The 12593-nt window shown below is 45.2% G+C and overlaps 1 protein-coding gene across 4 annotated transcripts in view; it reads right to left on the minus strand.

The window, feature by feature from the left end:
• sbno1 (strawberry notch homolog 1) overlaps positions 1-12221 on the minus strand; it is a 32599-nt gene extending 20378 nt beyond the window's left edge. For 2 of the 4 annotated variants that reach the window (XM_080477469.1, XM_080477465.1), the window contains exons 1-20: positions 11873-12202; positions 7447-7566; positions 6825-6923; positions 6518-6748; positions 6295-6427; positions 5997-6097; positions 5809-5905; positions 5556-5716; positions 4033-4166; positions 3853-3943; positions 3604-3765; positions 3387-3522; positions 3207-3312; positions 2412-2565; positions 2105-2287; positions 1421-1518; positions 1194-1345; positions 921-1115; positions 323-490; positions 65-234 (exon numbers count right to left, since the gene is read on the minus strand). In XM_080477469.1, the coding sequence (XP_080333595.1) occupies positions 65-234; positions 323-490; positions 921-1115; positions 1194-1345; positions 1421-1518; positions 2105-2287; positions 2412-2565; positions 3207-3312; positions 3387-3522; positions 3604-3765; positions 3853-3943; positions 4033-4166; positions 5556-5716; positions 5809-5905; positions 5997-6097; positions 6295-6427; positions 6518-6748; positions 6825-6923; positions 7447-7566 (2691 nt within the window). In that variant the 5' untranslated portion in view covers positions 11873-12202. Of the gene's footprint in view, positions 1-64; positions 235-322; positions 491-920; positions 1116-1193; positions 1346-1420; positions 1519-2104; positions 2288-2411; positions 2566-3206; positions 3313-3386; positions 3523-3603; positions 3766-3852; positions 3944-4032; positions 4167-5555; positions 5717-5808; positions 5906-5996; positions 6098-6294; positions 6428-6517; positions 6749-6824; positions 6924-7446; positions 7567-11872 lie in introns of all 4 variants that reach the window. The other 2 variants (XM_080477467.1, XM_080477466.1) reach the window with 2 other exon arrangements.
• Between the last annotated feature and the right edge of the window lie 372 nt (positions 12222-12593).

Raw genomic sequence — 12593 nt, forward strand, 5'->3', positions numbered from 1 at the left:
TGTGAATTTGGTGGTTTTACATGTTAATGACATAAACCTCCCGTCCATTGGGGCATGCAGTTACCTCGGCTACGTTCTCGGGCCCCCCCAGCTCGTCGATGAGCTCGTCCAGTGTGTTGGGAGGCAGATTCTCAGCCAGCTCCTCCAGCTGGTCCAGCAGGTCTCTCTTCATCTTCTGGGCGTGCTCCACGGCGTCCTCACTCGTCAGGCAGCTGTCCTGAGTCTCGGCTTTCACTGGAGGGGGAGGGCAACGGCCGCAGATTTAAAACAGAGCATCGGGCGGCGGGGGGGGGGGGGGGGGGGGGGGGGTTCCGGTGCTCACCTGGGGCAGGTGTGCTGGGGGTCTGCACAGAGGTGGTGAAAGCAGGTCTGGTGGAGCCCAGTCCGGAGGCTAACAAGGCACTTTGAATGGAGTCGGGATCGATACTCTTCCTCCTCTTCTTCTTCTTCTCCTTCCTTCTCTTTGGTTCCTTTCTGATCAGCCACGGATCTGAAAGAAGAACATCAGGACTTGATGAGATTATCAAATAATCGGAGGAAGCGTTTATCTAAATTCAGCACAAAATGAAAGAAAATTCATTCTGGATAAAAATCTGATGCTTTCAGAACGGCTGCTCTAAACCGCTAATTAACAGACCATAAATATAATCACTTTTCTCTCACGGTATATTTGTGTCTGAAACAAAGAAATGAAACATAAGTTTTACTTCAACCTACTCCTTTTCGAATTGTATGTACAGTATATTACTTTCTTTTTATTTATTTATTTTTTTTGCATTGTACAAGTTCGAAATAAAGACTACTACTACTAAAGAAAAAAAAAAATGACAGACAGCATCTCCTGCCAGGTCCGATTTTCCTCCCTGCAGCTCTCTGGCGCCCTCTGGAAGTGGCCGGAGTCCCCACATGCTGAAACTCACCGTCCTCGTCCTCGTCGTCCGACTCGTCTCTGAAGGGGTTGAAGTCGTCGTCCTCGTCAGCCGAGCTGACAGACTTGAAGCTGTCGTCGCTGTCACAGTCCTTCTCCGACTCGTCTGATTGGCTCTCCTCGGAGCTGGTCCCCGAAAGCCCGCCGTGCCGGCGCTTCTTCTTCTGCTGCTTCTTTGCCTCTGGAGCTGCAGAGACCAATCCGCTCAGGCTCATGTGTCCGGCTCAGGTTGGGATCTTCAACACGAGACTCAGACTTTGCTCACCTTTCCTTTTCTTGCCCTTCTGCTCGAGCTGCGACGCCGCCTCGCTGGGAGACGGCGTCTTCTTGGCGGAGAGGTCGATGCCCAGCAGGCTGTAGAGCTTCTGTCTGTCCGGGGCGGGAAAGTGCTTCTCGATAAGGGACTGCAGCACACCCCTGCAACACAAACACACACAGCTTATTACACACACACACACACACACACACACACAGAGTGGATTCAGTTTTTACTTCGCCGTGGAGACGAAGTCGTTGAGTTCTCCTCCTCCTTCCTCCAGAGCCTCTAGAGTTCGAGCTTCACCAGTGGACTGCAGACCGATGACCACACACTGAGGGGCACGAACACACACACACCTTTTAGTCAAACACACACGAGAGTTTCCCAACGTTTCCATCCTCGGAGTGGAATGAAATGCTAAAAGAGTTTTAGAACTCTGCACTGAAGGTACAAACGGTTTTATTCCAATAACTTAAGACTGTTCAATTAAAATAGATTTAAAGGAAACAAACTTTAGTCATTTCTATTTATATCTTTCCTCTTGTTTTGGGATGTTTGTGTTCCCGGTTTTGTTCTGTTTTTTAATCATAATTGTGTTTTAGCTGTATTCTATCCTTATATTTTTGCAATCGCACGTTACTGGAATGTCTTTAATCTCAGTAGATAGGCCTACACTACTCACATGCCATTACATGAGGACATATAAATCCATCTATCTCTCTGTACTTTCTTTCACCTTAGTAGAGATTTATATATTTAATATTCATTACTGTTAAGAGAATCTAAAATAATTCAATTTCAAGAGTTCATCTGATCTAATAACTGTATATGTCCTTATTTAATGCGTTTAATTGCCAAACATAATGAACTGGTGAATCGCCTCTCAGTGTGTTTGTGAAAGCTGTGTTCAGTTTCACCTTCCCGTTCTGGACCTCCTCCCGGGCCAGCTGCACCACCCGCCGGACTTTGGAGGCAATGCAGAGGTACTTGAAGAACCTCTGGTGGGCCGACCAGAACTGCCCCCACATGGACTTCTTCATGCGCTGCTCGGCATCCATGAGGTTCGCAGCCTGCTGGAACTTCTCACGAGCACTCACCCACTGGAAGAGAGGAGCCCGTGAGAGCCAACCCGATGGGCGATCGCTGCAGTGTGTGTGTGTGTGTGTGTGTGTGTGTGTGTGTGTGTGTGTGTGTGTGTGTGTGTGTGTGTGTGTTTGCGCTCACCACCCGCACGGATTTGTTGTACATGCCGATGTACTTGTGGCTCAGAGGAACCTCCTCGATCTTGAAGGTGACGCCGGTGAAGCTCAGCTGTCGTGCGATGTACATCCCCCTCAGCTTCATGTCCATCGCCACGATCTCCATGGCGCCCACACCTCTGAGGGTTCGGGGGAAAGAGAGGTGAGAACATTCACTGCTCATTAACTTTCTCTCATCAGTGTCTTGTTCTTCTCCCGACCTTATAATGTTTGATTACTTCTCTACACTTCTGAGCCATTGTGGAAACTTAATCTACTTTATTGGGTCTGTTTGAGTTCAAATATTATTGAGGAGCTGAAGAAAGAAGAGAACAACAAAAGGAGGAAGAAAAGAAGAGTAGATATAGGAGGACGTAGAAAAGGTGAAGAGACACGCAAAGCAAAAGAAAAGGGGAAAAAGAAAAAAGAAAAGGCCGACAGAAGACCAGAGCTAGGAGGAAGTGGAGGGAGAAAGATGGTCTATCATTGCGTCTTAGCATCTTGTCTGATTAATGCTTCTGTAATTTTGTTAAAACATTCAAACAACTCGTTTTCAAAGGTACTGCATGATCTAGATTATTACTGGGGAAGCACTGATACTAGTATGTGTGTGTGTAGTATCAGGTCTGATACTGCACAGAGTACTCATACTCGTCCTTTTTAAAAGTGTTATCAGTCCATCGCTAGTTATTACTATGTACTATTAGGTCAGTGTTTGCTGCGACTGCTCGCAGCTCGACCATCGTGTTTCTAATGTCCCCGCCACAATAAAAGAACCTGCCTGCGCTCCACAGCTTGGATGAAGTTCCCGAACTCTCTGAAGGGCGTTTTGTGTCCCCAGATTCCCAGCCGGTTCATGTAGGCCATGTTCCGCGGCTCCGAGGCTCCTGCGGGTCCGGGAGGAGAAATTAGACTGTTTGAGTGTCTCTCCAGACGTTCCCTCAGTAATCAGATTACTGACCTGTGGCGCTGGCGTAAACTACCCGGGCTTTGGGCAGTTTGTTCTGCAGCTCCAGCACCGCCAGGCCGGTTTTGGTGGGTTTGGAGGATCCAATGGGACACACGTTTTTAGCTTTATGACACTCGTCGTAAACGATCTGAGGACAGTGGGTGAAGGAGAGCGGCGGCGTTTCTCAAATACTGACACACAAACAAGCAAAGAATCTGTGGAAGGATACGACTCCGTCAAAGTCCTCGCCGCACCAGTGGAGCAGCTGGTCGAAGCGGGTCTTGTACTTCCCTCCCGACTGGCTCTCTCCGATCAGGGATGAGTAGGTGGCGAAGATCACACCCTTCTTCACGCTGCCGTTGTGTTTGGAGGAGATTTTCCCGTACTTGAACTGGGAGTGTGAAGATGTGAGTTAGTCCCACCTTGCAGCAAACGCTTCAAACGGTGGATTTCTGTGCTTCAGTCACAGTTTGTGTACCTTGTTTAGTGAGTGAACCTGAATGTTTTTGGCTCCGATGTCTCTTAAATCTCTTTCAGCATCGTATTTCAAATCGTTGGAGACACTGAACCTGAACAACAACAAAAAAGAAAACCATGAAAACATTTAAAAACAGACGAGGTGCTGACGTTCGCCTCAGGTTTTCAATCAAACGTTTACCAAAGTGATCTTTTCCTGCCCAGGAGGTAATTCTCATAGATGATCCCTGCAATAGTGCGACCTTTCCCCACGCCGGCGCCGTCCCCGATCAGGTAGGCGGCTCGATCACCGCTTGGGAGGAACGTCTCGTGTTGCTGCAGATCAAGTGAAACACGGCAGGAAAAGCATGCTAATCATTTTCGTCTTTACTGATCCTCCAACTGACTTCCAGTCAATTCAACACCTGAACACACGTCAAGTGTTTGTCGATAACTTTTAACGAAACGCTCAGTAATGACATGACATTTCTTCTACATGTTAAAGATGAGATTGTGGCACAAATAACAAAACATCTCCTTTGGGTGTGGGGTTACACAACAGGATTCCTTCCTAACAATGGATACGCCGTGCGCCTCAAAGCCTCTGCATCCTCTCTTTTTGAACCCATAAGAACAAAAAGAAAATTCGGCAGTGACGTCAGCCAGCTGGACTGTTCATGCTCCGATAAGAAGCTGTCGAACTTGCAGGCCACGCCCCCTCACAGCAGCCGCTGTGAGGCGGCGTTTTTACTTTTCATCTGCAGTTTATTTCTGGCCTCCATTGCTTTCAGAAACACATTTCTCTGAACTGTTTCAGTAATAAAAGAGAGTTTTTGTCCGAGCCATGACAGCTTTTCGTGATGCGTTCAGGTGCATCATGTAAACCTGCACTCCGACATTTTAACGAGCTGCGGGACTCGTACAGTAGCGATGTTACAAGCTAAATATGATTAAAATATAACTGGTAGTCATTAACAAGCTGGAACACACATGAGCAGCACACGGCAGAGCAGAAGTTTCAGCAGAGCAGCTCCTACATAGTTCGGCCAGGACGGTTGGTACAGCCCAAACTAATTTCTCCAGTCAGAGGGAGCTGGAAGGAGGAAATGACATCATTTTGTTCAGCAGGACCTGAACTGCCAAACTTTCTTCTTGTTCTTATGGAGGATGACACAGGCCTTCACTCTTGAATTGAACAGCGTTTCTCTATTAAAGTGAACATTTATGACACAACCATCTAATACTTTATTTCAGAGTGGACCAAACCAATCAGCGCACTGCCACACAGGAAACCTACATCGTTCTCAGAGTTTGTGTGATCTAAACATGTGAAGTCTTATTGTGACAGGAATTAATTTTGGTTCTAAAAGGAGGAAATGTACCTTGATATCTTTTTATAAAAAAACACTGTAGTGACGTGAAGATTGTGGCTCAGACATCAAAGCACCTCTGATGGGATTATTCTCCTTACTTCAGTGTTTGGAAATATTCGTAGTAACTTCTATCACTTGTTTCCAAGTCTTTACTCATCCATAATCATATTTTAAAATTTATCTCAAATTTATGAGAAGCCTAATTCCTACACATACATTTTTATGTTTAAATATCCATTTTCCTCTCTGGAGCTTTCTGTCCAATAAATAACTGGTGTGGACCAACCGCCATTCTTTCTCTATTCAAGAAAGAACGTCTCAGTGCGGGTTTAACCAAGGGTTCTGTGTGTACCTGAGCTGCGTATGTGACGGCCTCCAGCTGCAGAGCAGAGAGGGAGCCTCGATCGATGGTCTCCTCCGGGATGGACAGTCGGTACCAGACATCTGGAGGACTCACGCTGGAGAGAGAGCTGGTCTCCACCACTGGATCTGGGTGTCTCAGTCCGATTCTCACTGCAGGGACGGAGACGCGACCAGAGGGCAGACAGTGATCATGTGATTCAGCCGCTTCCACCACGTTTTCCACCATGAAAAAAGAGACTCACGTTTCAGCGGCATGTACTCTGCGTACGTCTCTGCGTGGCCCAGCTCGTCCTCCTCTTCCTCCTCGGGCTCCTCCTCCTCCCTCAGGCCCGGTGCTTTCTGTGTGCACAGAGCCACAGACGAGGCATCAAGCTGTTGCAGTGTTTACAGAGCGGCTCGTTCGGGAGGAAGGAAACGCAGCGGCACTCACCAGAGAGTGTGGGAAGTTCTGCAGCTTCACGTCGTCGTTCATCCAGATCCTCGGAGCGTCTTTACTCAACATTTCCTTCTTGATCCCGTTGTTTATTTCACCTGAAACACCAGAGAGTAGAAACCCGTCAGCATCTAATTCAACATTACTTATACTTTACAATTTCGTCCACAAACAAATTGGTTTGCCGCTGCTCTCCCAACAGTCCTGAAGCTTTAAATAAAACTTTTGTGTAGAAGCTGAGGGTTTCCCCTGGTAAACATTGACGAAAGAGTCGAGATGGAAGATAAAATGTTACCTGTGGCTGTGGCTGTAGCGACCGGAGGAGCGATGTCTGGTGGAGGCTTCAGCTTCATGAGCTCCATCAGACTGTTGCCCTTCACCCCGGCGCTCTTCATGGTGCTCGTGCGGAGGAGGTCTTTGAGCTGGATCTGTGGAGAGGATTTAAATCCCACCGTGAGAGAAGCACCCTGCTTTAAAGCTGTGAAGCTCCGTCGGGTGTTGGGGCTCCACTGAGTCACCTGCTCTCTGTTTGAAGGCACTACCGTGGAGCCTGAAGGGGGGGCGGTGGTGACGGAGGGGGTGGACGAGCCTCGCAGCGCCGCGTTGGTCACGTGGACCACCTTGGTGACGGTAATGGTGTGTTTGATTGGGTTGGTGGCAGATTGTTTGGTCACGGCAGCTCCAAGCGACGGCAGCTGGTTGAGCTGATTTAAGACAAAGGTGGTGGTGGATGGCTGAGGTTTGTGCTGCTGCAGAAGGAAGAGTTCACGTTGAAAGAAACGGTTCAAAGCATCACAGAAACCACAGAAATCTATTCTAACTCACCCTGATTGTGACGATGGGGACTGGAGCTGGAGGTTCAGGTCGGACCACCTCAGCTGGCTCAGCTCCCGCAGACACATCCAGGGCACTGATGGAGATTGACTGGACGACCGAAGCAAAGCAGCGTAAACATCAACCAAACTCAAGAAATTACCATTTCAAGTGAAAATTCTTAAAGGTTTTGTGCGTCTGTTTACGTGACAAAGTCACTGAAAACGAAACTTTTTGAAAATTTCTCCCAGGGTGGAACTTTTTTTAAAACGCTTGGGCTCCGTCTCCTTGCATACGGCAGAAACGCCGCTACTGCACATGTGCACAACAGCCCTCGTAAATATTTCTTCTGCACATGATTATCAGATAGCAAGAAATGCTGTGAGTACGACCTAAGAAGAGTTACTGAAGCCCAGCTAATGCTATGGCGTCTTCAAATGAAAACACTAAACTTTAGAAGCACGTTTGCGTGACAAAGGTACCCGGCGTCTCTGCAAATTGAGTTTTTTGATAAACAAATATTGCCATGTGAACGTGAAACTTCTCTGCAACAAAAGCTAATCCGATGGGTTTTCTCTTGAAACGCTGTCGAGTAAATTCCTGAATGTCTCACGAGGCTCCAGTCGGCTCTTACTTGCTGGGCTGTCGAGGGCTGTGCAACATCCTGAGAATCAACGTCGAAGAGGCCGATATCATTGGGGCAAATTCCGCTCTCGCTGAGAGCAGCGAGGAGTAAATCCTGTCCGGGATCCATCTGCAACACATCGACACAGATTCAGGAAAAAACAGCTCGCAAACACACTGCCGGGATCACGTGTTCCAACACTCAATCAGCCGTGATCACAATAACAGAAAGATATATTCCAATAAAAACCTTCTATTTAAACAGAATTAGAGTGACAATATTTCCAATACACACAACTCTGATAGAAACACATGCTTGTATAAGCTGAAAAGACAAACGAAGTTGCATCAAAGTACGACTGATGGATTTATGATGCGTCACAATTTGACCAAAAACACAAGTGAATGTCACAAAATGAAATTGCTTGTGGTTGATTTTGTTGGGATTTTATATTGTGCAAACTTACCTGTTGTAACACAGAATATAAATATATATTTGTGTATAAATATTGAACGGAAACAACATAATAACACGAAGATATCTCGCTTTCTCTCAGGTTACCAGTAAAATAAGAGAAAAGGTCATTAAATATGAAAGTTATTCCCACATGTGGAAATGAACACTAACTTTGATTCACTTTCATTCACACCAAAATGCACTTTTTTTAAACCAGGACTTAACTTGAATTGATTACCGATTATTATTGGATTATTGATCCAATAATAAAGATATTATATTGTAATAAGAGTACAACACGGTAATATTCCAAAACAAACAAGCGTAAAATGTCCCAAAATTTGAAAAACAGCAAACATACAATTGCCGTTTTTATTGGCTATTTTATTTTCTGTGTTGAATAATGCCAATTAAAAAAATTACAAATCATTTAGTCCAGAATTCATCCAGAAATATGATTCCAAACGCATGTAATATATTCCAAAATGGGGAAAAACGGCTCAGAATCTACATTAATATCCTCCAAACGAATATGAGAAATAATCCCACATGTAAACGTGATCTTCTTGTATGAACGTGGAAAAACTGCATTAAAAACACCAAGACTGAGATCAAACACAGAAAGTAGTGCCACGCAGACACAGATGAACAGACTAGATGTTACAGGGAAGAATAAAGAGATGATCCGGATTCAGTTAAACCCTGAATCTGATCTTATGAAGAGATCGTGAAACGTACCGGGGCTGCTCCGAAACTGCACATGATGGGAGTGGAGCTGAAAGACCTCTGAGATGAAGCTCTCTCTCTCTCTCTCTCTCTCACACACACACACACTCACTCTAAAGTGACTCTAAACAAGACACGTGTTTGAGGCTCCACGCTGCCTCCGCCCGTTAGCCTTTAGCTCCGTTAGCTTAGCGGCGCACGACACGGGGGGGTTTACAGCCGGACACCGGAAAATCCGGCCCGGCTGGAGGAGCCCTGTCAGCCCCGGGGAACACTCGCACCCCGTGGGCAGGGTGGGCAGGGTGTGCAGCGGCGCCACGGGGCTGAAACAGCCGCGTTTCTCCGTGTAGCTCCACCGTCAGTGCGCCGGAAGTTGGCCTCCGACATGTAGAGTTCACCAGGTATAAACCAGTCCAAAGACCCGAGGCTGTTCTGTGACTGAAGATCCCATGGAGGAGTGTGAGTGTGTGTGTGTGTGTGTGTGTGTGTGTGTGTGTGTGTGTGTGTGTGTGTGTGTGTGTGTCTGCGATGCAGAGCTCACCTGTGCAGGTGTAACCTGCATTTCAGCCCGAGTTATAAATAAAGATGTGGAACAACCTGTTCAAAATTAGTTTTAAAAGCATCTTTATTGTTCCTACAAAGGTTCGATTTTCCCTAAAAATGTGATCGATCAAATTCACAATAAGCATTCTTGTTCAATGTGTAGACACATGAAACGTAATTATAGGAGGATTCTGGATAAGTTAATTTTGGGGGGTTTATTTCTACACATGGAGCACACAAATCAAAGGGTATATATTACATTTTGACAAATCAGATATTTTGAGTTATTCTAATATTTTAGATATTTTTTTTAATCTACATAAACATCTAACAAATATTTCAGATTTGACATCCTGAAACCAAACCTTTAGTATGGTGTGATTGTTTTTTTTCCCCTTGCTGTTTTGGACAAGTACAACCTAATAAGTATAACAACATTTTTCTGTGTATTTTGTATTACTGCTGCTTTTTCTCCTGTTTTTGCTGCTGTAACGAGTGAATTACCCCGTTGTGAGATGGATAAAGTCTAATCTCATCCAAGTAAGGGTCCTTTTACTGGACAACGATTTCAAGTGAGAATGCAAAATGTCCATTGTGTTTTCTGTGTCCGTTTCCACGGCAACGGTGCTCTGGGGCAACTGGAAACTTGCTGAAAGCGCTCGGGCTCGGTCGCCGTGTAAACAGACGAAATCTAGTCTTTCTGGAAACGTAAGGGTTCCGTCTTCACTTCATAGCCAGAGTAACTAGTAGTTCTGCACATGCTCAGTAGAGCCAATCAGAACAAAGTTTCCTCTTTGGCGTCATGACTCCCAGTCCATATTCTGTTGGACTTGGTCATTTTATTTTGACAGTCACTGTAATAACAATCCAACTTGGTTGTTTTATTTTGACAGTCACCGTAATAACAATTCAACTTGGTAGTTTTATTTTGACAGTAACCGTAATAACAATCCAACTTGGTAGTTTTATTTTGACAGTAACCGTAATAACAATCCAACTTGGTAGTTTTATTTTGACAGTCACCATAATAATTCAACTTGGTAGTTTTATTTTGACAGTCACCATAATAATCCAACTTGGTAGTTTTATTTTGACAGTCACCATAATAACAATCCAACTTGGTGGTTTTATTTTGACAGTCACCTTAATAACAATCCAACTAGGTGGTTTTATTTTGACAGTCACCATAATAACAATTCAACTTGGTAGTTTTATTTTGACAGTCACCATAATAACAATTCAACTTGGTAGTTTTATTTTGACAGTCACCATAATAACAATCCAACTTGGTAGTTTTATTTTGACAGTCACCATAATAACAATCCAACTTGGTAGTTTTATTTTGACAGTCACCTTAATAACAATCCAACTTGGTAGTTTTATTTGACACTAGAACGTCTGTGTTCTCCCAGTGATGAGGGTTAGAGCTCATTGTTCTCTTCTGCATGCGTTTGTGAATTCAGTACAAAAAGTAACACCACCAACAATTGACCTGACATGCAAGCAACCCCGTTTCTGCCGTTTCCGTGGAAACGGACACCATTTTCAAAACGTTGTCTTGTAAACATGAAACTTTTCAGAAAAGAAAATGCAACAACAATTGTCATGTTGTCCTGGAAATGGGGGCGTAAACTTTTTTGGTTGTACAGGAAGTAGTTTTTGCAAAAAAAAAAGAAGAGAGAAAAAAAAAAGATTTCTTCACACATGTGGGCATTCAAGCTTTCATAACATCAAAAATAAATGCTGGTGTGTTTGGGATCAGAAGGGCCCAATTATTGTAAAAAAATAAAATAAAAACTAATTTCAGCTTTCTACACGCCAGTGAGCAGGAGGTGAAGAAATGTGCCAGTTCTGCTTTGACAACATGGGGAATATTGAGTTTTATAAAATAGTGACGTTTGAGAAAGCTCTGCGTTGCAAAGTAGAAAATAAAGCAGTTAAAAAATCTTTACTGCAGTATGACAAACATAATAAATGTCTAATGCAGGACTAACCTCGTCACAATGAGCCGTTACCGAGCAGCCGGTAACACTCAATAATGTGAACGTTTAAGTGAGATCTGTGTGAAAACAGAGTTGTATTTATCTATTTCCGGACAGAATGGAAGATTATCTCACCAGAAAATCCGTTAGTAGAATAATTCAGATGAGATAAAAGCTTTTAAAAACATAAAAAAGACGTAAACAGAGGAGCTGTAGCGGCCGCCGCTTCCTTCTTTAACTTTGCCCTTATCAGCCGGCTCGGTGACGAAGTGCAGAACCGTTTGACTAATCCAGAATAACTTTTCTTTCCCTGTCCTGGTGGGATTAATTAATCCCGCTTCTTGTTTACGTACCGTGCGCGCGGCCAGCTCGTGAAGCCGATAACGATCTGCGGCTACCTTTTAGCACTAAGCGGCGTTAAAGTGACCATAAGCGGAGGCGTCGCCTCGTTTACCCGCACCGTGTCCTTCCCAGTCCGCTAACTGCCCCCCGCTCCTCACATAACTGCCCCCGCTCCGCAAAGAACTGCCCCCAGCTCACGTTGTTGTCATGTTGTTGACGCTTCTTCGCACGCACTGTCATCGCCGCGGCTAAGCTAGCGTTAGCACCTTGGACGTACGCGCTTATTTCTCCTCCAAAACGCCTCAAAGGCTCTTTATAAGACGGCGGCGGGTGGCGGCCGCGGATGCAGCCGCTCCGGGCGCCGCTGACGGCGGTGTGGGACTCACCGGGGCTGTTGGCCGCTGCTCCTGCTGCTCACTCCTCCGCGGGTTGTTGTCCTCTCCGCTCCGCCGCGCTCACGCCATCTTTTTATCAAACGCTCCGCCGCATGCTGGTCACGTGACGCACGGGTTTCCCACCGCCGCCGCCGCGAGCTCCGCCGTCGAGCTGTCCCGCACGCCGCACCGCAGCCCGGGACCCTGCGGGGGGCTGGGGCGCTGGAAGCACACCCGAACACCGCTATGCGGTAAAAGCCACGATTCACGCATTTCTAAAAGGTTTGCGCAAACGATAAAAACAAAGCAGAGTCCGCGAGCTAATACCACATCACGTGACCCAGCAGGTCCAGGCGGAAGTGACGTAGTGAGAAGTTCTTCTTCGTGGGTTTGACAACAAACATGGTGCTTCACGGACATCTCGCATGATATTGAAACATCTATTTGTTCTCAATAATATAATATAGTTGCACTAAACATGCTGCTGGTTCATCCAATAAAACATTTATTTATTATAAATAATATAATATAGTTGCACTAAACGTGCTGCTGATTCCTCCTTCATTAAAACATTTATTTATTATAAATAATATAATATAGTTGCACTAAACGTGCTGCTGGTTCATCCATTAAAACATTTATTTATTATAAATAATATAACATAGTTACACTAAACATGCTGCTGGTTCCTCCTTCATTAAAACATTTAATCATAGAGCACTTTTCTCTATAC

Source organism: Lipophrys pholis, assembly GCF_963383615.2.
Source record: "Lipophrys pholis genome assembly, chromosome: 12".
Classification (NCBI taxonomy): Eukaryota; Metazoa; Chordata; class Actinopteri; order Blenniiformes; family Blenniidae; genus Lipophrys; species Lipophrys pholis.